Source organism: Dryobates pubescens, chromosome 4, assembly GCF_014839835.1.
Source record: "Dryobates pubescens isolate bDryPub1 chromosome 4, bDryPub1.pri, whole genome shotgun sequence".
NCBI classification, from domain to species: domain Eukaryota; kingdom Metazoa; phylum Chordata; class Aves; order Piciformes; family Picidae; genus Dryobates; species Dryobates pubescens.
In genome coordinates this window covers 12,835,712-12,859,523 of record NC_071615.1, presented here as the reverse complement: position 1 = coordinate 12,859,523, position 23,812 = coordinate 12,835,712, and the positions used below count along the sequence as shown (strand labels likewise).

The 23,812-nt window shown below is 39.5% G+C and overlaps 1 protein-coding gene across 2 annotated transcripts in view; it reads right to left on the bottom strand.

Annotated features, from left to right (window-relative positions):
* The window catches only part of ZC3H7A (zinc finger CCCH-type containing 7A), a 28,458-nt gene extending 20,171 nt beyond the window's left edge, over positions 1-8,287 (bottom strand). Inside the window, exons 1-3 of one of the 2 annotated variants that reach the window (XM_054180602.1) lie at positions 8,114-8,287; positions 1,431-1,534; positions 256-295 (exon numbers count right to left, since the gene is read on the bottom strand). In XM_054180602.1, coding sequence (XP_054036577.1) covers positions 256-295; positions 1,431-1,498 — 108 coding nt within the window. In that variant the 5' untranslated portion in view covers positions 1,499-1,534; positions 8,114-8,287. Of the gene's footprint in view, positions 1-255; positions 296-1,430; positions 1,535-8,113 lie in introns of those variants that run through there. The other variant, XM_054180603.1, reaches the window with a different exon arrangement.
* Positions 8,288-23,812: the final 15,525 nt, after the last annotated feature.

Here is a 23,812-nt window from a genome sequence, read left to right as displayed (position 1 = left end):
TTATCCCTAACACCAGTAGAGAAAGCTTTAACCTGAACCGCTATGTAAGTGAATTCCAACATCCAAATACCTAAATACCTGTATCACAATGTAAGTATTCCTCCAGTTCCATTACACTGGAAATTCTAAATTACCATTCATAAATAACCATTCATACTATACCATTACAGAAATTATGACTATAAACAAGAATAAATATAATAAAATAGGTCCATGGTAAAAACCCTTCTGGAAATGCAAAAGTTATTTCATTACCTCATACTGTTCTTGAGTCCCTGGATAGGGCAGAGTAGATCTAAAGAAATAAATTACAAGATTTATTTATACATGTTGCTTAAAAGATGATCACATCAGAGAACACTGGTTCTTAATAAAAGCAATCTCACTGCAAGAGGCTAATCTCAAAATACTGTCCATGGCCTGTGTTGAACATGGCAAGATTAGTTTTGATTAAACTGTGTTTTCTTATTATTAATGACTCATTTTCATTTAAACATAAGATGGTAATGTAACTCAACTATTCAAAATATATTAAGGGTTTGAATGCTTTGAGTTTATAACCTCAACATTGCCTGTTTAAAAACAATTTCCTTCCTCTCCTCCACTGTACAGAAATAGATTATACATGTAAGTATCATAAAATGACAAATTATTTGTCAAAAGAACACTTCAGTTTTAATTAAGTCATACCAATGACACAGGAATTTAAAGAGTGCTTTTGTATGACACACAATAGATTTTCTCTAGCACAGAGCAGAGGTATTTACTTTTAACTGTTCATGACGAAAAATAGGAGCCTTATCCCTTCCCATATAGGTTATCTAAGAATCTGTTTCTAAGTAATTTTCAAAAGGGCAGGTTTGGGTTTTTTTGTGGTTGGTTGGTTGGTTTGTTGTTGTATTTTGTTTTGTTTTAAAGAATGCTTTATGTGAGCACTGAAATAGTGTGACATTTCACAATGCTTTTAAGCTAGCCAAAATCCTCTAGGGAAGAATTTGGCATTTGTCCAAATGCAAATTAACTACTAAGATCATTTTTCACTAGGTTAAATTGTAGCTCCACGGAGTTGAAATGTTTGGGTAGTGGTAAAGAAAAAACTCTACCTCTACAGTGACAACCTAGTAGTTGTCCAAAGTATAAGGTGGATTTTTAGGGCTATCTGTATTTTTCATCTACCATAAAAATTCCATGCTGATTTTTCTTGAAAGCAGAGAAGGAATAGCTTCCCATCTTCAATCTGCTCTGTTTGGGAACAAAGAGGGACTCTGTCTTTTCTTTAAGACTACTTCCCCTTTCCACATTATCGTTAACAAATATTCTAAGAAGAAACACAGGTCTTCCTCCTCCCTCTGCTGGTGCAACATTAAAAGGACTTTCCCAGGACTAATCATATGTATAAGCATACAAGAATAAGACCACAAAAATCATACTCTATAAACTGGAGTCCTTTCTTAATGTCCTGTTGTCTAGTGTTTCTCTCTTCTGACACATTGGACATGTTATCCTGAACATCCAGTTCTTGGATACGCCACTCCTCAAAAAGGGAAGAAATAAAAATGGTTGTTAATATGTAGCAGTTTGCATTTGGTACATTGGTACAGAAGGGTCCAATCTCATGTCAACGTTATACTAAAGTAATACTGCAAACCACAGCTTCAGAGAACATGCTCTGAAGAAACTTCAAACACTGAAGCGCCCAAAGGAAAAGGTAGAAGCCCCATGTCAGAACCAATGCCCTATCTGTCCGTGCCAGTGTTACCCAACACTTTTAACAGAAAATAGGAATTAGAAGTAAGATTCTATGTTTGGTTTTCCACTTATTTACTCCACATGATGCAGAATCATGTTAGTGAAAGTAAACCAAACTACAAGCACAGCTAGCACATACTACTGCTAAAACAAGCTAAGGTTCCACACTGTCCTCTTTTAATAGCTTCATATTTCTTTTGTTAGTTGAAGTAGAAATAAACTCAAGGCCTTGCTGTATTTATTAAAGTAATTATAGAAGTAGCAGTAGCAATAACAACAACAATAATAAATAACCCAAATCTGATTAGAAAACTACTAATTAAATCTAATTCTAGAGTCTCTCATCATCACCCAAACACGGTGGTGTAATTAAAAGCAAAATACTACAGCTTTAATAATATCTACCAGTGACTAAGGTATTTTGGAAACTATACTAGCAAACACTACCTACTGCATTCAAAAAAAATTAGTAACTTCAGTATAATGCCACATCATCATCTTGACATTTCAATCAAATGCAAGTAGTCTGAATAAGTAATTATTTTCTACTTCATGCCTTCCATTTACTGAAATTACAAATATTCAATTAAACAGGCTAAAATAATCTGCCTAATCTTCAAGATAAGGCTATCTGACATGCGGTTTCACAGCTGCATAGAGTTGTGACTACCTGCAATATAAGAACATAACTTGTTTTTACAAAAAATAAACATCGAGACAAAGTTTCTTCTGAAAATACTGAAAATCAGAAAAAGGCTTTTAGCTTCAGGAATTAATTTTTTTTTTGTGAAGAAAATTATTTTTGTAGCCATTTGTAGTTTAAAAAAAAAAAAAAATGCAATCCCTGTCTGTTAGTCCTAAAACTAAGCTAAAAAAAGCCACTTTTCTGTCAGGCTACCATTTCACATCAACGAGGGAAGAATGAAAACAAAGTAAAACAAAATCCAAAATAATCCCCAGCAAACTCAGCAAAATCACAACTGAGAACAGAAAATGGCTGGAGAATATACCCTACTTTCTCGGAATAAAGAAACAAACTGAAGAGCTTTCGGCTTGAATGTTTATAAACCTTTCAAAAGCATCATAAAGAAACATATTTCAAGCATTAAGACTTAGTTCTATTCTAACACATTCCTAAAACAAGCATAAGAAACTGAGTAATTTTCTTAAGGTCAATAAGCGAAGTAATGGAAGCAGTCCAAGGTCCCCATTTCACCTCACCCCCCTAATATCACCAACCTTTAAAAAAAAAAAAAAAAGAAAAATCAATCTGTAGATAAATATTATGGGCAGCTACAAGAGTTCACTGATGGGAATTGTTCAGATACTGCTTGTAGGTAGATAAATAGAACTCAGTAATCTACTCTCCAAGAGAAAATGATCATGAACACCTTTTATAACCATTTTTCGTGTTACTTTACGTAACATCCTTTCTTCCACAAGTTAGCAATACATAGTGTGCTTTTGGTGCATATATTGAAGACTTGTATTATAAATGTTTTAATGAGTGTCTATGAATAAATCCAAAAGCCAAGAAGAAACTTATTTGGCAACCAATTTATTTATGCACACATTCATGGCTTAGGTTTTAGAATTCATATGAGGGATCATAAGCATACAACACCCTCAAGACAACCAAAGACAGCAGCAATACCAGCATGTGCTTTTTCCCACAAAATTAAGCTAGCTATGTAAACCTATAAAAAAGGAACCATCAATGTCAACAATGAACAATGTCAGCTGAAGGTCATTAACTCCCAGTGATGATAGCTCTGGTTTTCAAATAATATTTCCCCCTCCAACTAAAAGCTATTTTAGCTCCCTGAATTAACAACTGACAAAGTAATACCATGCCAACACAAGAGTCTTGCATATGTCAAGATCTGGGCAAGCAGACTAATTTTAAGCAACCTCAATATTCCACCACAACAGTTTGCGAAGAGATTAAAAGAGTCCAACACAGTAACAAGTGTATTTATTTATCACCTTTGGCATAAATATTAAAGAATAAATGGTATAATAAAAATGTGAGGATGTGCAGATCCAATTTCTCCATAACAACGTTAACGGAAATGTTACAAACTGGCATCACAGATAGAATAGCTAGCAAACGATGAACATATGTGAGTGGTGTCATTTATTATTCAAAGCAGTTTTCTATTTTTTTTCCCCTACTTAGTCATTTGAATCCATAAGCTGTTCAGGCAAAAATTATCTTTCCTTAACATACTCTGACAGTCACATTGCCCAGTATTTCATGATTTTGCAGAGGATTTAAAACTCTTTCAGATAGCACCTCTAACAGCATCTCTCCCATCCAAACTATCCATAGATATCCTCTTGGGCAACCATAAACACATTAGACTCTCATATACAAGGCAAATAACAATCACAGCTTGACTATTAATGCAATCTACCCATGTTCAAATGAATCCCCCCCTATCTATTTAGCAACAGCTTTTCTCCTCCATCTGCAGGGAGAGAATTTAAAACAAATACACATATGTACCCACCTAGAAAAAAGTTTTAAATGTGGATTTGTCACTTGTAACATTACTAGAAAAGCAAAGCCTACACTGTTGCTTTACTCTTTCTGCAATTCACTGAAAGAACCAAGCTAAAGAGAAGAAAAAAAATAGTATGGGCTCTGGAAAAAAAAAAAAGAAAAAGGGCAGACTAATGGATCAGTAACTTAAATAAAGTCACAGGCTGAACTGATTGTCGCAGTAAACGTAGTATTTCTGTAATTGCTGCTGCATGATCAATACAAACTCAATTCGCTAAACCTACCACAGAATATAATAGCAATAAAAGCTGCCTAACCCAAACAAGTTAAAGAACAATTTGTACTCTTTTATCCTTATCACAGGCTTCAACTCATCCTGTTTCACAAAAGCAGAAGCCAAATGACAGTACACTGCCAGCTGCCAGTATCACCTTTTCTCATAGATGCTGGTCCCTATTTATACAAATAGGAGATTTGAAAAAAACAGCTTTGTGCCAGCTCTAGCAGACAGGAATACCCACACTTTCTCTAACACAAATTTGATCTTTCCTCTTATCGTTTATTTGGGTTTTTTTCCAGCACAGAGCAAGACAATTTTCTTGTTTTCTAGATTTTGGCATTTCTGAGGAATCCAAGATGAGTTTTAAAGGACACACAATATTTAGGATATGCCCAAGATAATACAGACACAAGAGCTTTAACTATAAAAATTACTGGACTGTCTTGCAGAGCAAAACTGATATTTGGAATGCAAGTCAAATTAATTCAGAATTGAGAGAATTGAGTTTTTCTGTAGGAGGAACTACAGGCCTTGGTTAATCTGAAAGTGAAGGTCACACTGCTTAAAACTTTGAACAGCCTAGCCTTTTCATTTCTAAATTGCAAGTCCAAGGAGCAAGTATCTACAGTTTGCCATACACAAGTTCCCCCTATTGAAAATTCAGTCCTGAAGGATAGGAAACTAGGCAGGACTAATCCTTTCTCCTGCTGCATACTGTTTTGCAGACAGCTTATTTAGAGAGGAATGGAGAACAGAGGAAAAAAATGCATAACATTATCTGGGGACCAAAACTACTACCACTGGGAATTAATAACCTTCAGCTAAGCAAATAATTCTGTTATTGTTCATTATTTACACTAATGGTTCCAGCTATTATAAACACTTCAGATAAGCATTCTCTGCACTTCCAGGCCTAAATGCTGAAAGCAACTGGAAGCCAGTTGTCCTTACTGCACTTCCATCTCCACTGAGCTAAAGCTTGCCAACTAAATGCAGTTACAGAGGTGTTCTTCTAAGATAGAGAAGCACAGTTCCTTGCCCTGTGTCACCAAGTTTACTGTTAATGCAGTTACTGGGCTACAGGAATCTCAGATTAGATCTTTGTACAGTACAAAGCACAGTAAAGATTTTATCATGCTGATAGGTCTCTACCAGTCTTAGCAGTTCAGCTCAATTTTGAACACTGACTAGGGTACAAGTCTAGTGAAAATCACACTAAGAAGAGAGACCTCCTTTTGTATTCTAGCATCAGCCATCTCCCTCTTTATGATCCAGGCAGAAGAAAAAGTAACAAACTCAAAATATTAAATCAATTCAGTCAAAAATGAACCCATCATCTACACCATCGTGCATCAAAACGTGATCAGCAATCAGTTGTGAAAACAGAAGCCTGTGTGTTAAATGAAGACATGAACAGTTCATCAGTGTTTCCATACAGAAAAACTGTACTCCAGAAGACAGAAGTTACACCTTGAGTCCTAGAATAAAGGGAATGCTGCAAAGAGAACCAGGAACGCTGAAGCAGAACAGTAGGAGTGGCTACATGACTAAAAGGCACATAGTATAAACCCTTTTCACTCGTAAGAAGTCCACCTCTGCTGCTGCTTCCTGCATCACTAACAGCAGCAACAAGCATAATGGCATCTGGATCCAAGAAGGCAGGGGCACAAGAAAGCAGGCCCTTACTCAACAGACATAAACAAGAGAAGGAAGTGGCAGCAATACCCTCACTGCTTCCTAGAGAGATCTCACCAATAAAAATATCTCCATTACCCACAGTTCCAACTCGGCCAAGAATCAAACTGGACATCAGACACCTGCACAACATAGAATAAGCCTGATTCAAAGGACACTTCCCGAAGCAGTTTTATTGCACATTCTAAGCATCTGACAGTTTATATGAGTAGTTACAGATAATAAAGTACAGTGCCTTACGTAGATTGTAAGCTGCTCAACAAATTTGGCTCAGGCCAACTTGATACCAACACAAGGATTGGAAAACAGAAATCTTAATACAAAACCTTTTTAAAATAACTTCCTCAGATAGCAAGAGCATAAAATTCAATATTCATGCTCATGCATCAGTGTACTGTTACATAAGACATTTCAAACATGTAACACGCTGGGGGGGGAAACAGGGAAAACATTACATGACACATCTTAATAGTTTTAATTCCTCTGCCTAATCTAATACTTCTAGTTACAGACTATTCTGTCATGTCCACTGAAAAAGCCACGTAATAACATAGGCATAACTCAGTTTCGGTGTATATGTAAAGAGGAACAAATGTGAGCTTGTCAAAACGAAGTATCTGAATTTTAAAAATGAAACCGAATACATAGCAACAGTTCAATACCCATTAATTCCACATTCTTTATTTACCTCAACTAGTAAGTTGCATCTCTTCATCCACAAAATAGTAAGACACTGTTCAAAGTTTGTTTTCTATTTTCACAGCTTTCCTACATTACTTTTAATCCATAAAAGAAACAGGAGAGAACAAGGATGCATTGTACAGTCACACTCCATTTCCCTAGGAAATTAAAGGGTAGGTCTGGAAGACTTTGGTTTATAGTTACCTCAAACATTTTAATACAGAGCCAACATACAAGCTGAAGAAGCATTATCTTATAAATAAATCCAGATTTATCAACAGGACGTACACCAGCGTAAGCTTTTGTAAGCGATTCCTAATGACCGCAGTTGACAGCCTTTGGGCTGTCTTTTGTGGTTGCTGTTTTTACTTCCTGTAGTTCAGTCATGACGTTCTGTAATAACACTAACAGTACTGCCTAACTGAGCAGCATTAAAGACGCGTAAACCGGGCACTGTTTTCCCTTCGGTCGGATGAACGGGAGCACAGGTGACAGCGCGCACTTCGTAGTACACGCAGCCCGAAAAACTCGCCAGGCGCGAAACGCGATCGCGGCGACGCGGGAGAAGCCGAGCCACGGGACGGACATCGGCCCGGCCGCTGTCAGCGCTTTACTCTCTTCTTTTGCTGTCAAATACCGCGTTTTGTTTCGATCACGAAGCAGCACAATACGCTAGTATTCGCGAAGCGCAGCCGGGCACCGGGCGCGCCCGCCGGGCCCGAGTCAGGCCGGGGCTGAGGGCCCTGGGCCAGCCGCCACCCTCAGCCCCTCGGCGCCGTCGCCTTTGTTCGCGCCAACTGGATCCCGACGCCGACACTAAACCCTCCCCAAGGGCGCCCGCTGCCCGGCCTGGCCAACTTCATCGGAACCGACCGCGCCCGCCGCCCCCAGTGCCGGGCAGACACGCACAGCGGGTGGGCCGCTCCGCTCCCCAAGGAGAGGCGAGACAGCGGACCCTGCGGTGGGGGGGGGGCGGCGCAGCCGCCTTGTCGGCCCAAAAGCGGCTGGCGGCCGCAGTATGAGGAGGGGCGGGAGCGGCTGCCCCCCACCCCGTCCCGTCGAACGCAGCGGAAAGGAACGGGCCAGCCGGGCGGCTCCGCCCGCGCAGAGGAGCGCCCCTTCCTTAGACGGAGGAGCCCCGCCACGCACAGAGAAAGCGGCGCCCGATTCCCCACCTCGACCCCCGGCCGCGCAATCCCTACCTTCTCCTCAGGCCCGCGGGTGCACAGCGCTGCGGAAGGCGGAGCCAGCGATCCGGGCGCGCGATAGCGGCGGCGACAACGACAGTGACAACGGCAGCGTCCGCCCCGCTCCGCCCTCGGAAGAGCCACCACTGCCCCCTGCTCTCGAGCGCGCCCTCTGCTGCTGGGAGGCCGCAGGCACAGCCTGGAGGTTGTCTGACTCGATTGGCTGGAGTGCCAGCAGTGAGGGCTTTCTCATTGGGTTGTTACAGTTGTTTTGGGAACGGGCAATTCTAATTGGTGGCAGTTAAGAAACTGTTTGATGACGATTGGCTGGCTGCCTAGCATCTCTCGCCCCGTATCTCTTTCCTGTCAGTCAGCTACAGAGTTGAGTCCGCCCCTAGGTCTCTTCATCACCCTGAGTAAACTGTGGCATATGGCTGGTTTAATAGGCAACGTCTGCGCCACGAATGAACCCGCCAGCTGCCATCGGCCGGAGACACCGCGGACTTTTCAGTTCTCCGCGAAGCGGCCTGACGTGGGCCGCTCGGTCGCGGCGCCCCATGGGAGTCATCGCGCCGGGTGACGTCACCCGCCTTCCGCTCTGCCGTAGGGGCTGCTGCGCCTGCTCGTGGGGGTGCGTAGTTGGGGAGTGAGGGGTTGTGAGGCGGCGGGAGCTGCTAAGCGGTATTCCTTGTCCGGCTTGGCCCGGGTGCTTCGCCCGCAGCTGTGCTGAAAGAAACGCGGAGTCAGCCGGTGGGTGCAAGAGCCCGGCGAGAACGGTAGTTGGCTCTAGAAGACGTAGTCAGGGCATTGCCCGGCGGCGTGTGGATTCTTCATTCCCACGCACCGGCGAGACCTGGGATGAGTACTGTTGACCTCGGCAACTCGTTCTGTCTTCTGACTCTGCATGTCAGAACTCAGAGCGCAAGCTCAGGAAAGCCCTTTTGCCAGATAATAACCTACCAGCGAGCAGGGTGCTTAGGGAGCCTTGCTTTGACTTTTGCTTCCCCGACAGTGGCTCTCAGCGGGCACCGACCGAGCGTCACTAATACCTCCATGCCCTCACATGTGAGGAGGCGGGATTTTTCCCTCTCTCACAGTGCATATAATTGGTGTTCTAGCAATAGTTTCTTTTTTTTTTTCTCTTCCCCCCGCCAGCAATGTTATTGGTGCAGCTGACCAGTTTGTACCGGTGTCCCAAGCAATAACGTGATAAAAATGACCCCAACATTTCAGACAGTGTTGTGGCGTGTATGGGAGAGCTATATAAAGAGAAGCTTTGCAGGTTTTAGTAAATACAGTGTACAAGTTGCACTACAGTTAATTGAGATGAAAAGGAATACAGCAAATCAGCAGTTTATCAGGTGAAGTTGTGGTAATGGAAGGTTCTCTGACCTGGTGAAGCATACCTGCACTTAACCATTGTTCCAGTCCAATTACTGTGGAGGGACTGTGAGAATAAATTGCTGAAACGCTGCCTTCGGGCTTTTCCCGGCAACAAGTTACCTCCAGTTGATCCAGTTATCTCAGTTCTTAAGTGTAACAATTCAGTAGCGGCAGTCAGATATAAAGTAGTTAATGCTTACGAATTAAATGTTAAAGTCCCATGGCACTCAATGGGAAATTAGGCTGTTGCTTATTGCAGGAACTTGAGGTGAGGTACTGGAGATGAATGAGTATTGCTCAGGCCAGACTGTATCCCACATCTTTGTAGCTGGCCATCAAGTGAAGGAGAACTCCCACTGAAGGTATTGCCAGTCTGGTTTTACTTCTGCTATTTCATTGATAGTGGTAGATTCTCAATAAATCCATGATAGAACTTTGCGTACTCCATGTGAGTTACACTTTCTCTAGGGTTTAATTATTCTGCCATGTGCATATCATGCTGCTGAAAACCCTTGCTCACTGCATTACTGAAAGAGCAAAAAGTGTTTTCATTACAGATGCTGATGAAATTGCTGTTTCCAGCAGTTGTTGGTCAAATTAGGGGCTTGAGCCTTGAAAGTAAGAGTAATTATTTATTTTTTAAAACAGCAACTTTTAGAAGCCATGCAAGAACATAATATCCCACACTAGACAGCACTTAGCTCTGTGGAAATCAGAAAAATTTTGGTACCCTTTTGGGTTTTTTTTTACTTGTTTGTTGTTTCTTGAAAGTCTCTATATTATTATTATTTAATTACCTTTAGACGTGAGCTACACAGCATGGTAGTATCTTCCTGCACAAATGATGTGTTTGTGACTTGGTACTCTTAACAACCATGTTTCAGATACAGTTCCTTTGTGTTTTGCACTTGGTGGTAATGTCCGAGCAGGAAAATGATTGACTTCGGCAAGCACTAAGGTGTTGACAGTGGCAGAGGGGCAGCAGAGTAGAACTACAAAGCAAGTTAAGCTGAAACTCCTATGGTATGAGCTCTGAACATTTTTAATTTTCTTAGGAAACTACTTAGCGGTTTTTTAGATTAATTTAAGATTTCTTGCTTCTAAAAACATTGTTGGAAATTGTTTAGGCCAGTGAAACACCTCTGGGGTTTTGCTTAGGAGTTAGTACAGGAATTCCTCAGTCATATCCTTTACATAACAATGAAGTGTTAGCACCCAATAGAGAGCACCATGGTTCTGTTTTAATATCTCAATTGTACTCCAAAGCAAGCATTATCAACTGAAGAAGTCATCCATGATGCCTCGCCGCAACTTCTGTATTATTTGACTATGATGAAGATGAAGATGAATTTTACCTTCCCCAGTAGCAGCGTCATGAGCCCATAGGCCAGCAGAGGGCATGAGCCCCTCTCCTGTGCTTCCTGGGGTGCTGGCCGGGCCCGCGGGTTTTGTGACTTGAATCCTGAGGGGTAGCGACAAGTTCATGTGCGATCTGAATCCACGAAAAGTGGAAGATAATAATTCTTTTAGGTTGAAAGGTTCAAAATTAGGGATACTGGAATTAAAATTTATGTGCAATGTTTTGCCACTCAGAAAACAAATGTGTGAAAGGGGAGGTTTGTGTGATATGTTAGATCTCTTAGGAGTTTAAAAAAAGAGAAGTAGTAAGGGTTGTATTGGGCAGGTGGGACATGGATCTAGAGCTTTTTTTCCCCAGCTAGCTTTATTCCCTAAGGTATCTAAGTTGTTTAGAAATAAATCATGCTGCACCAATTTGCTTTGTCGGGGGAAGAAAAAGGGGCGGGAAAAGACAAGCTTGTTAGGCTATCAGTGGTACTACAGTTTAGACTGTCTCCTGATGTTGTCACAGACATTTAAATGGGAAGAGTGGCAGGAATGGAACCACAACTACAGGAAGCTGTACCTGAAAGTGCTCTAGAGCAACTACCCAAACTTTACTGTCTCAGAAATGCAGTGCTTAATTTTTTAATCATTACAATCAGGGTGCCTAAGATAGCCTTTCTAAGTGTTAGTTTTTCAGAGTGTGAAAAAATATGCAAATAAAACTTGTTGGACTATAAAATTCAGTATTTGTTTGAAGAGCCACACAGAGGGCTGTGAAAATGTGATCTAACATGAAATCTAAGGTGTAGGGCATTTTGTATTATTTCAGAGGAAATACTAAAGAGAGAATAAATCTGAGAGACTGACAGAAATAAAAGTTCTGCTGTGTAAACTCCCAACAGATTAACTTCAGTTTTCCAGCTTACTGAACCTTGACAGTGCATACCCATAAGACCTATAAATCTTTTAAGGTTCTTTGCCACTTTCTTAAGGGAGTCACACATTTGCAGAATTTCTTAGGATCAGACAAATTTATGTCTGGACATAAAGGCTGTATGTAAATAGGAATATATGTACTTTGCTCCAGTTCGTGATTCAGTGATATCTGATCTATTTCAGTTGACTATAGGTAATTTTACCTCAGATATTTCTCTGGACAGTACTCGGAGCACCTCATTTCATGTCCAGTGAGTTAATGGCATTTTCTAAGAGTGCAGAATGATTATTGAAATATGAGATACTGATTTATATATATCAAGATACTTCAGAGATTCAAGGAAAACACATGATGAAGCTATTAACTTTTCAATTCTTTTCTTTCTGAGAAGCTTTTCATTTTGTTAATATTATGTCAGTCTTTGCAGTTGCCCTAAAGAAAAGAATATCAGAACTTTCCCTACCCTTTAGAGGTAATAGTTTCCTTATTATTTATTATGGTTAAGAAGGTTTAAATGTAGCAATCTGATTACTTGAATCATTGGAGTATTCCGTTCCATTTTCTCTCTGCTGTTGTCTTACCCATTTATATGTTATTAGCAGGCAATGGAGATTAAGATAAGGAAAATTACACCTATTTTCAGACCTACTTGCTAATATATTTACATCAGTGTTGTAACTAGCTAACCCATTATCATGAGCTTCAGCTGCTTACATCCGGTCTTAATTTTATCATTTTCTGTAACTATGGCTGCACTAATTAAACAACATTAGGTGTGTCTGATTGCTTCTTTGGGAAAACAGAGAATGTCTCACACAGCCACTGTTAGCATGAATCTCAGGAAGTGTTTTATTCAATTTATAATACTTGTAGCTGTAGTTGAGAGCTATACAGTGTTTTTTTATTACATTTCTTGGTTTTTTTTCACCTAAATAAGTCTTGTCCCTTTTTGCTTGATTTTATATTTAGAGATTAACTGCAACAGATGTTTTATGCTAGAGAATTCTAGTGTAACTCAAAAGATGGATAAAGTGGTTATGTATGAGGGTTGAGTCTGCCTATAAAGAAATGGAGAAAAGGAAAACAACGATTTAAAATCAAACTCATTTAAGAAGTGGTGCTTTAGCAAATAACATAGGCAGACTGAAGAATAGAATACTCCTCTACACAGGCAGAGTTCCCTGCCAGAACAGCAAAAAATATGTCTTCCCCCCCACGCTTTTTTAAGGTTTGCTGAGATCTAGAAGATCTTGATCTCATAGTAGTCTAAAATACAAATTACTGTGACTTCTAGGACTTCTATAGTAACAGTTGTCCATGAGAGACCAGGGAGCAAAATGCATGCTGACTTTGCTGTACTTTAGCATGTGGACTCATCCAGAAGAAGCCCATTTGTAGAGCAAAAGTTGTGTGGATGTCCAGTGCTCAGCACCACTGCACTTTTCAGGGCTTTTACTTTGGAATAGCTGTGGTCTGAACACTTAGGCTGCGTGTAGAGGCTGGAGCACACCTTGTCTCATTTTACCCCAAAGGAATCCAGGTTTACATACTCTGAGACAACTCTATAAATTGAACAAAAGTACAACACATGGGGACAATCAATTTGGCTCACTTCTGAGCTAGGTAGCTTGCTCTTAGCAACAATGATATATCTGAAAAAAGTTGTGCAGGGGACTTTTGCATAAGCAAGCAGATATCAAGCCAGATTTTCTTTTTGCAGTCAGGAATGGTAATCACAAGGTAGAGTGTCATTGGTTTATGTTTCTCTGCCACCGAATAAGAGACACTAATTCTTTTTACAATTCCAACAAAAAGAGCAGAGGCAGTAGTTGCTTAGGAGCCTCTTTAAGGTGGTAATCAGATTATCCTTTTCATAGGTGAGCTAAGTAGGTTAAATATCTTCAAAGCCTCTAAAGTGTACCTCTCATATCCTGAAAGGTATTAACACATTGGCACTGTGTCAGTTTCCCTGCAGTCTTAGGTCAAAATGGCTAAATGTTACACCTCTCTGCCTGCCTTAACCACAGCCACGTGGCTAAAATAGAAAGTTCCCAGTCATCATATTGGCTCTTATGAATTATTAACTTTCTCCATATATAATGGAGGATGCTCAAGCCCTTCAAAACCTGCCACCACCATGATGTTATAGACCAGTTCCTTAATTCCTGCAAACAGTATCAGCAGTTATTCATCAGATGATATGAACTGTTATCCTTAATCCAAAAGGGCAAGCAGTCATAAAAAACTTAGGTTTATAAGCATGAGTAAAAATGGCAAAGTGTTTTCAAGCTGACATATTCCAATAAATTCGAGTTTCAAGTCCCTTACTGTAGCGTTTGCTTTTTATCATTCTACTTCATGTTGGAGAACACAGTGATAAACAAACCCATTTGAATAATCTGTCTCCTAAAACATACTGGAACCAAAGCCACTTTAAAAAAACATATATAGATACAGCAAAAACCTCTGCATTTAAATAAAGCTTTAAATAAGGAGTGATCAGAGTTGACTAGGTTCTTCTAAAGAAACTATTTGGGGCAGAAAAGGGAGAATGAAGTTAGTGCATTTGATCTTGCTTCTGGTTTTCTATTGTTGGACATCGAACTGATGAGAGGTTTTTCTGGGGGTTTTCTTATTACTGAAATACGGAATTCAAAATACAGCTTTTCAGTAATGGTACAGGAATGTTTTGCCATTGTAGATCAGTCTGAATCAACAGTCACTTCATTAAGTGATCTAGCCAGCAAATGAAACTTTAAAATGTGCCAAAACCAGATACGAGAAACTTGTACTTTTTACTTTCACGTCTACATTCTGTGGAGAAGCAGATTTTTTTCTTCAAATCAAAAAAACCCCAACCAACCCACAACAAAATACTTCATAATTAAGATTCCATCAAAATAGAAATCTTTTTAAAGTGTTTTAGTTACTGATTTTCAAAAACTGGAAGGATTATAATTTTACAGAACTCATAGAAGTAGAAAAGCATGAGAATGCTTTGGATGGGGTTTTGAGCAGCTTGGTCTAGTGGAAGGTGTCCCTGCTCATGGCAGGGAGATTGGAGTTTGATGTTCTTTAAGGTTCCTTCCAACCTAAGTCAATCTGTGATTGCTGCCACAGATGCTCTAAGAAAGTATTTTCTTTAAAAATATATACATTGCATCTCTCTGTCCATCTCTCTTGATATTCAAGGTAGTGTGACTAAAAATCATAAAATCTCGGTGATTTAATTGGCTTCCCATTAAAGCTGCCATGTGAAACACCACCATCGTTGTAAGTAAGTGATTCCATGGGGAACTGTTGTGAAGAAACTATTACACTGAAAAATAAAGTTAGCACATTTTCTTATCCAAAAGAGTCAGTATTCCCTTGTGTGCCTACTCCTCAGGAATTTGGGAACCAAGTGTAAACCCCTCTGCTACTGCTGCCTAATTGCGTAGTACTGACAAAACTGCAGTTGTGAGCTCTGCTGTAAGCATCTAGGTGTATAGAAATTACTCCTATAAATACACGCAGTTTCAGAAGTGATGAGTTCTCTGACAGCAGGCTAACACAATATAATGAGTTTCACCGAATTCTAATTCTAAAGTACAGAAAAGAATCCAGGTGAATGGGCAGTTCACAGTGCCCATTACAAATAATGGCACTGGTGGAGCAGCAGGACCTTTCACAACAGTCCACATGAATATTACAAGGCAGGGTATGGGATATATGAAGTAATAGAGAATTGGTTTTGAGAAACAATTGCAACAGGATTGCGCTGCCGCTAACACAGAAGTTGCTACAACAAGCAGAGTCCTGGTGTTCCATGTACCTTTGAGCAAGTCAACTTTTCTTTTATTCATGCCCTTTAATTTGTTTTATAAATCCATTTTTGTGTTTCTAACCACTTAGCCTTCCACCGAATTTGAGTTTTGAGCTTGTATGGTTTAAGATACAAAACTAACCTTAGATGATTGGGTTTTTAACTTGAATGCTGTAGTCTAAAATGTGGCACCCCACCCATTTACTGTATACAAAAGGAAGTTTTAAACTGACAGGAGAGTTAACATTCTTCCAAACCGCAGCTTGGAGCATGTATAATTATGCTAAGCTATTGTTAGGAGTTGTTTTTAAAAGGAAATGTTGTCTGCCTTCTGAGGTTTTTCTCTACAAGTAGTTTGGACACGACAGCCTTTCTTTAAGAAACAAGCACAACTAGCACACTTTAAAGCACAGGAAATACGACAAGGAGCTAGGCTCTTCCAGTTTTGTGTCTCTACCGTGCTACCAGCTTTGTACAGGGCTTCAGTTACCCCAGGTCTCATTATTTGAATCTGTAAACTTGAGCTTTCCATTTTAAAACTTACACAGCTGTGGCAGTGATTATTTGTTTACATTTAAATGCACGTCCTTCTGTAAACTGCTGAATCTCAGGCATTAGATACTGGGTTACACATCTTTGTTACCTTTTAGAGACAGTAGGAAGGTACAGTATTGAACTTTCTGCCATTCTTTCCTTTTCTTATGGCTCTCTCAAGTAATTACCTCTAACAAATAATGAATCAACTGTCTTTTTCTTGCTGGGAAAAAAAGGACTGTTTTTATTAAATTTTATTTTTGCTATAACTCTTACAGTAAGTCTATCAATTTTAAATAAATTGTCCCTGAACTAGGCTGTACCATCTTTGCCTCTTGTGCCTACTCTTGATTCAACTTCTTTCCAGCCACAGACCCCTGTTAATAGAACAGGAAGTTCCTTGTTTTCTAAAATTGTGTGACTCCAGATTTAATCATATGCTTTAATCAGATAGAAAGTTTGTCTTGCTTAAAGAAGAAATTACTTAGGCTGGTACAATAAATTGCAGGGCCCATGGCATACAAGTCAGATGAGATGATCTGACCTCAACTGCCTGAATAAATGGCAAGTGACCTAAGAAGCCAAAGAAGAAAGTATGGTGGCCAAAACAAAGTAATGAAAAACAAAATTCAAAGAAAAAAAAAGAGTGGAAAACAGCAGCTTAGCAAGTAAGTGGTAAGTGGTGAGTTTCAGTGGCACCCCTTCTCTGAGGGGCTGTGCTGCTTGGTGTTCTTACCTAGGTTTCTAAGTCCAGTATTTCAAGTAAAATTAGGACTGCTGCAGCTCCTCCTCTTCAAACTGCAGTCATAATGATCATAAAAAGACTTGCCTAATTCCAGTTCTTCCAGTTGTGGGATAATTAGTTAATTATGCAGATTATGTAAAGCTGAAGGGGGGATGCAGTGTATGTGCTACAGTACAAAACTCTTCTTTCTTTAGATGAAAGTGGTCACCTAGTGCTTATATTGTTGAGCGCTTGCTTTCTGTCCAAAGAAAATTGCATTCCCTTGGCTAGTTTCAGGGATGAAGTCATTAAAGAGCATTACCTAATTTACTTTTTGTAATTCTACTTCACTGCTTGTATATGCAAAACATGTTTGCATGCATCCATAGGCAAACTATTGCTTCAACAAAAACTGAAAAATTAAAAGTGCTACTTGATTGGAAATGAAGAAAACGAACCTTCATCAGCATGTTGGCACACAGTTATCCTTGAACATCCAGGCATTTGAAGGAGTGGTGCACAGTAATTAGTTTTGGGTTTTAAAATAAATACTATATAGGTATTTTCTGAGGGAGGCTGTCATAAGGAATAAATCTGAACAAAAAAATCAATGTAGTATTTTACAGAATAAAAATTAGAATTGTGAGTGTAATTATGTTTGGGTATGGCCTCCCCAGCCCTCCATTCTAAATAAGACTTGGACACAAGCAAAGATTATCTGTCCCTGGCAAATCCTTCCTAGGGATTACATGGTGCATAAACTAATAAGGGTTTATCTTTTCTTCCTTCTGAGAGAAGAAATAACTAGAGCAACATCAAAACAGTAATGTGGCATTAAAGAATTCCAAACAGAATTAGGAATTTAAAAGGTAAGGATTCTCACAGCAATATCAATTCACCATTAACTTTAAGCATGCCAACCTTATGTACAGACCACACATAACATTCAAAATACTCCCTGTGTGCTGCACTGTTTTGCTTTGTGAAGTAAAAAAGTCAAGTATGTATAAGATGTTTATTTTAAAAGATAATCTGAATATTGTCAGAGTAAAATTTTGCATGCAGCACCACATTATTCCTAATTTTTGTGGTGCTACAGCCACAAAACAACACTAGGCAAAATGTCAATCACTCAGCATCATTTAAATGGAAATACTTAGGGTAAAATAACTGAGGCACAATTAGTATGTGCTAAGTTTTACACCATAAAAAGGTAACAGTGTGTTTAGTATTTGCCATCTGTAATAGACCTGACTAGTAGGGTATTGCACTGTTGACAGAATGAAGAACAAAACAATAAAAGGTGAACAAATAAACAGGTAAGAAAACAGCATTTTATTTTTAAAACAGTTAAAAATGTTTAGAGACAACAAAGAGCCAGTATACATTCTAAAAGGAAAAGTTATACAAAATCATAATACGTGCATTTCTATCTCTTGCCTCTTAGTGGAACAATCTCTGCAGTCTCTAAATTCATGTTCTGACTTCACCTTGCATACTACATGCAGTTCTGCAGCTTCCCTTCCACCCAAAGTAAAAATAGAACTGGAATAAGATTGAGAAATGGTCAATAAAGACAAAGCATATCAATGGAATTTCAGAATGGTGAGTTTAAATGGTGGAAAAGTAGTTCTTTATGGAAATAGCACTGCTTCTGTGTATGACAAAGTTGTGTAGATAGTAAAAGTAGGCAAACAAAGCCTTAAGTCTCTTTGAATACAGTAGAGATGATTTGTGCATTTGCATAGCTTAGTTGTTGGTATGTAGAAAAATTAATTATCCATAGATTTTATGTCAGTAGAACAGGCCTATGCTTTCCCTGCCTGCAGGGCACAGTTTCATGAAACCTTTAGGCAAAAGTATTATTGCAGTCTCTCCCTGGCAGGATGGAACTGCTAGTTTGAAGCTATCTTCTATCAACATCATAAAGTCGTAGGATCATGTAGGTGGTAAGGGACTTCAGCAAGTTTGCAGACTCCAACCTTCTGCTCAATGCCGGTCCCATTAAAACAGGTTGCTTTAGGCCATGTCCAGTTGAGTTACGAGTATCTCTAAGCATGGAGTAGCTGTAGCCTCTCTGGACAAGCTGTTCTAGTAATTGACCATCTTTTGTTAAAAAATATATATAATAATTTGTTTTCTGTATTGAAGTTCCTATGTTGTGCTAATTCTCTCATCTGCAGCTCTGGGAAGAATTAGGCTCTCTCTTTTCTACACCATTACATTAGGAAGTGGTAGAGAGCAGTATGGCCTCCCCTTAACATCATCACCGGAGCAAATCCATCTTTCTCAGCTTTTTCTTGTATGTCATGACCTGCGGCCCCTTGAACAGTTTGGTGCCTCCACAGCCCTTGTTTCAGTATGTCAATTCCTTTCTTAAAACAAGACACAGAACTCCAGATGTAGTTTCACAAGTGTCAAATGGAAGGAAAGGATGACTTCCTTCCAAACTTAAAAGTTACACACAACCCAGTATGCAGCTGGTACACTTGCTGGAAGAGCACACTTGACTCATGTTCAGCTCATCCACCACAACCCCCTGCTCCTTTTCTACAAAGCTGCTCTCTAGTCAGTCACTTCCCAACCTGTTCTACTGCATGGGGTTATGCCAATGCAGGTGCGGGGCTTTGCATTTGTCTTTGCTGAACTTCATGAGGTACCCAACAGCTCATTTTTCCAGTCTGACTAGGTCTGAGTAGCAGCCCTGCCCTCCAGTGTATCAACCACTCCCCCCAATTTGGTATCACCTACAAACTTGCTGAGAGGTCACTCTGTCCCATCATCCTGGTCATTACATCAGCCGTTTTAAGAATCCAAGCTGATGTGACCTGTATAAAAGAAAGTCAAACATCCATGATCCTTACAGAGATATGCTAGAAATTCAAATTTTATTTCACAAGTCTAAGAAATGCATTGCTAAGTCTCTTTCTTTTCTAGATATAAAAATAAAAATTAGCTCTAGGTTCCACAAGAAGCATGCCCTGGATCTTTTTACAGGTGTGAATGCTGAGATCTAGAACTTCACTTAGAGTGAGTAAGAAATCTTTCAGAAGGCAAGAGATGACTGCTGAAACTTCAGAGCTAAGCAAGCCAGAAATTTATTTATAGAGTCCTTCCCCGGAATCTTCCAGTCTGTGGCTTTGCTCAAAGATGGATGATATATTTCCTATTCATAAAAATGGCCAGAATTGCATCAGCATATACAGGGTACTCCAAGAACATCCTTGCAATCATGTTATTTGCCTTGGTGAGTGTGTGGTGGACTTTGTGCTGGTAGCCATTATCCTTATGGAGCAGAGAGCATCTGGAACAGAACAAAACCAGATGAAGAAAGAAAACTGTAGGAATAATTTTGCTCCTCTGTATAAATTATAACTGTAAACCAGTTTCAAGAAGATGTATATAATAACAACTTCTCCAGCACACAACTGTTATGGGCAGCTACACACCAGCAGTGTTTTTGCAGAATGGACAGAATAACATTGCTGCCATAGGGCACATAAAGGACAACATTCCCCAAAATTCTCTCTGAACATGTGCTACTCATAGGCTTACTATTACCAAAGGAATTACAAGTTTTGCAATAGGCTGGTATATTGAGTTTGGTTCATATGCTAGAAATAGATTAGAGATGGTAAATACCAAATAAATTGGAAAATGGCTTAGTAGGATGTTTTCTGATATTCCAGATGGAGCTTGTCTCTCCAATCTATGTTTTAGAAGTCTTGTAGTTTTTTGGAACATCCCCAACAACACAAGCTGAAGAAAGCACTGGTAAACAGGAAGCACTGGTTGTGAAAAGGAACTAAGGGAGGATGGAAGTACATGAAAGAGAAGAAAGCCAGACAGGCCTCTGAAAATGCAAACAAAGGCACTGAATGTTTCCAAACAACTACTAGAATAATTTTTTTGGTAAATAAACATAATGGTAAGGAAGAAGCTGATTGTGTACTGCTTGGACATTCGGTATCTGAAGAACTTACACTTTGTAAGGGATGTATTCCAGGCCAAGCCCATGTCCTATCCCATGTTTAAGAAAATGCTGGGTGACTTAGGGACATTTATCAAGTACAGCAATAAAGTAAATACAGTTAGTTGACTTACTGCTGGGAAGCAGCTCTTCAGTTCTAATTATGCTGGTATCCTCACAGGTAGGCATATGTTTTCTTTCATTATTTCCCTCCAGGAGACAGTGCCACAGAAGAACCCAATCTGCAACTTGTATGCAGAATACCAGGGTGCAGTTTCCAGCTCTGCTACAGCCATCATGTAACACCTTGAGCAAATCACTCTGTCTCCATCTCTAGCAATGGGAAAGGAATGTAATCATTCTTTATGAGTTCATTAATTCAGTGGGGCAGCAATATATCATATGGCTTAACTGTCTTGATTTTGTAGGACCTTAGATGCCTACAGACCCCAGAATTTCTGTCCTCCTCATCATGACTACAGATCTCCGTAACAGCTAAATGCGGATTCAACCAAGCTAGACGGTCAGTGCCTTTCCCTTTTGCAGTAGAAATAACTGCTCTTTGTAAATAAGAAGCATTAGAGGAAGCAACTTCTCTTACTATAAAAATACACTTTTGCAGCTGTTTAGTCAGCAGTAAATGCACTCTTACACTGCTCTCAAAGTCACTACCTTCACTTGCTCACAGGGAAGTGAATAACTGACACATTAACCATATTTTAGACCATTCTAGCACTTTCCATCAACATTTACACATTTTGGATTAATATATTCTTGGAATCTTCCTGCATGTACAGACCCAGATACCGAGAAATAAGGCTTTTACAACTAACTTAACAAGTTTGCCCATAATATTGTCATGCTGTAAGAATATTCCTCAGTATAACTGTCTCTCGATTATATAAATCTTTCTCAGAGTTAAGAATAACTTAATTAAAGCAACCATTAAGCCCATGCAGCCTTGTTTGGGAAAATATATTTGCAAAGCAAATGCTTCTTCCCACCCCTGCACAGGTCCAGTTGACAAGAAGAAAGAATTGATCAGTAAGGAAGAAAATGCCATTTGGCACATACAACTTCTAGAAGTTACCAAATGCTTCAGATTAAGTGGAACGCTACCAAAAAAAGGCAAATATGACAAGTATGCACTGCCACAAAAAATGTATTTACAAATTTAAAGGGAATTTTAAATATCTTTTAAAAAATTATACTGTATCATTGTATATATTAACTTCCAACCTGCTACTAGTATATTTTCCTAGCCCTATGCCATGGCAATTAACTGGACAGCCTAACTCCACCTCCTATTCCCTTCTATCAGGTTTCTCCCCCTCTCCACCCCAACTTCATTTAGTATTCTTTTTTGAACTTACTACCACAACTCGTAGCAAACAGAAGTCCTGGCTTTAATTAATTTCTTACTTCATCACTTCCTAAAAGTTTTGTCACTTCACATCTTTATCTACTTTGTGATTGAAGCAGATCCAGTCTGAACATTGAAAGTACCACTTTATTTTTCAGTGGTTTTGCGATTACTTTCCTTCCTTCAGAGAAAAACATATCAACTGCATTAATCCAGTATCAAGTGTACTAAACACATTGCATCAGTCTCCCAAGAAACAAACATGAAATGCAATTCATGTTGTTCCCTGGATACTGTTTTCATTGTCATATCCAATGGTATGCTGGATGGGATACTGTTCAGCTGGAAGTTTCACTTAACAGCTGTTAACACTATTAAAGCATTCTAATAGGTGTGACTTATTGACCGGAAGAGTCGGTAAACAAATGCAGTATAAGTGACAGTATGAAAATAGAGTAACAGTAATTAGCAATGTGACTCCATGAGTAATGGGAAAATTGCTTTGACCCAGTTGATGACAGTAGCAACAAAATATTTTGAAAAGTATTCCAATTCTATCCCAAATAAACAGTGTTTCTTTTATGACTTGTACATTACCAAGACTTCTCAGGGTCATTGACAACATTTATGGCTGCCACAAGCACCATTTCATTAGTGTTCTAATCCATCTCTGCTGGGAAACACAGTGGTAGCTGTGGTCCACTATGTTCTCAAGACACCAAAAGACTGGGCTAGAAAGCCTGGCTGACATGTATTATGGCACATTATATCAGAAGCTACTGTTAGTGATCAGCTGGAAGCAAGTCACACAGCAAGCCCTCAACAACTTTCATCCCTTTGCAGAACACAAGCTCTTGAGTTGGAAACCCTGCTTGCTTCTGGTTTGTCAAGTCCATACTATGATCCCTTCTGCTCCGTTCAAGCATCGTGCGGTTTTGACTGGGCTAACACACCGCTGCTGGCATTCTGCCTGTATTTGCACAAAGGCATACCAGGTGCACGAAGTTGTATCAATATCCTTCCTTAAACTGATGTGCTTCCACATTTATCCCACACTACCCTGACTTCAGTGTCAACACAAATGTTTCGTAGAGCATGGATTAATGAGATCATAGCAAAGGCAAATCTGATCTGTCTGTACATGCTTTTTGTCTTTTGGCACCAGACCACATATGATTTTATACTTTGCTTCTGATCAAAGAAGAATGATACAATGCAGAAATCAGAGTATTTAAATGCAAAAGTAGAATTATCCTTCAGTATGCACATTAAAACAACTATTTTATTTCTTTGATGAAAATACCATTCAATACAAAAACCACTGTGAGTTGCTCTCCAATAGTAAGATGACATGACCAAGAATGAGTTCTTGGCAAGTTCTGTAAAAAAACTTCGGTTTTATCTCTTCTTCCTTGTTGCTATGTAGGCCTCAATGCGATCCAGTGGCAATCATATTCTGGAGTATAATCCCCCCTGTGCACACCCCCCCACCCCCCCAAAAAAAACCAACAAAAAAACCCAAAAACCAACCAAACACACACACAAAAAAAACTCCAAACACAAGGAAAAAACCCCAAGGCCTCCCCCCCCCCCCCAAAAAAAAATCAATAGCTAAAAATTCAGTGATCCTGATGGCTTGAACAACTGATAGGAA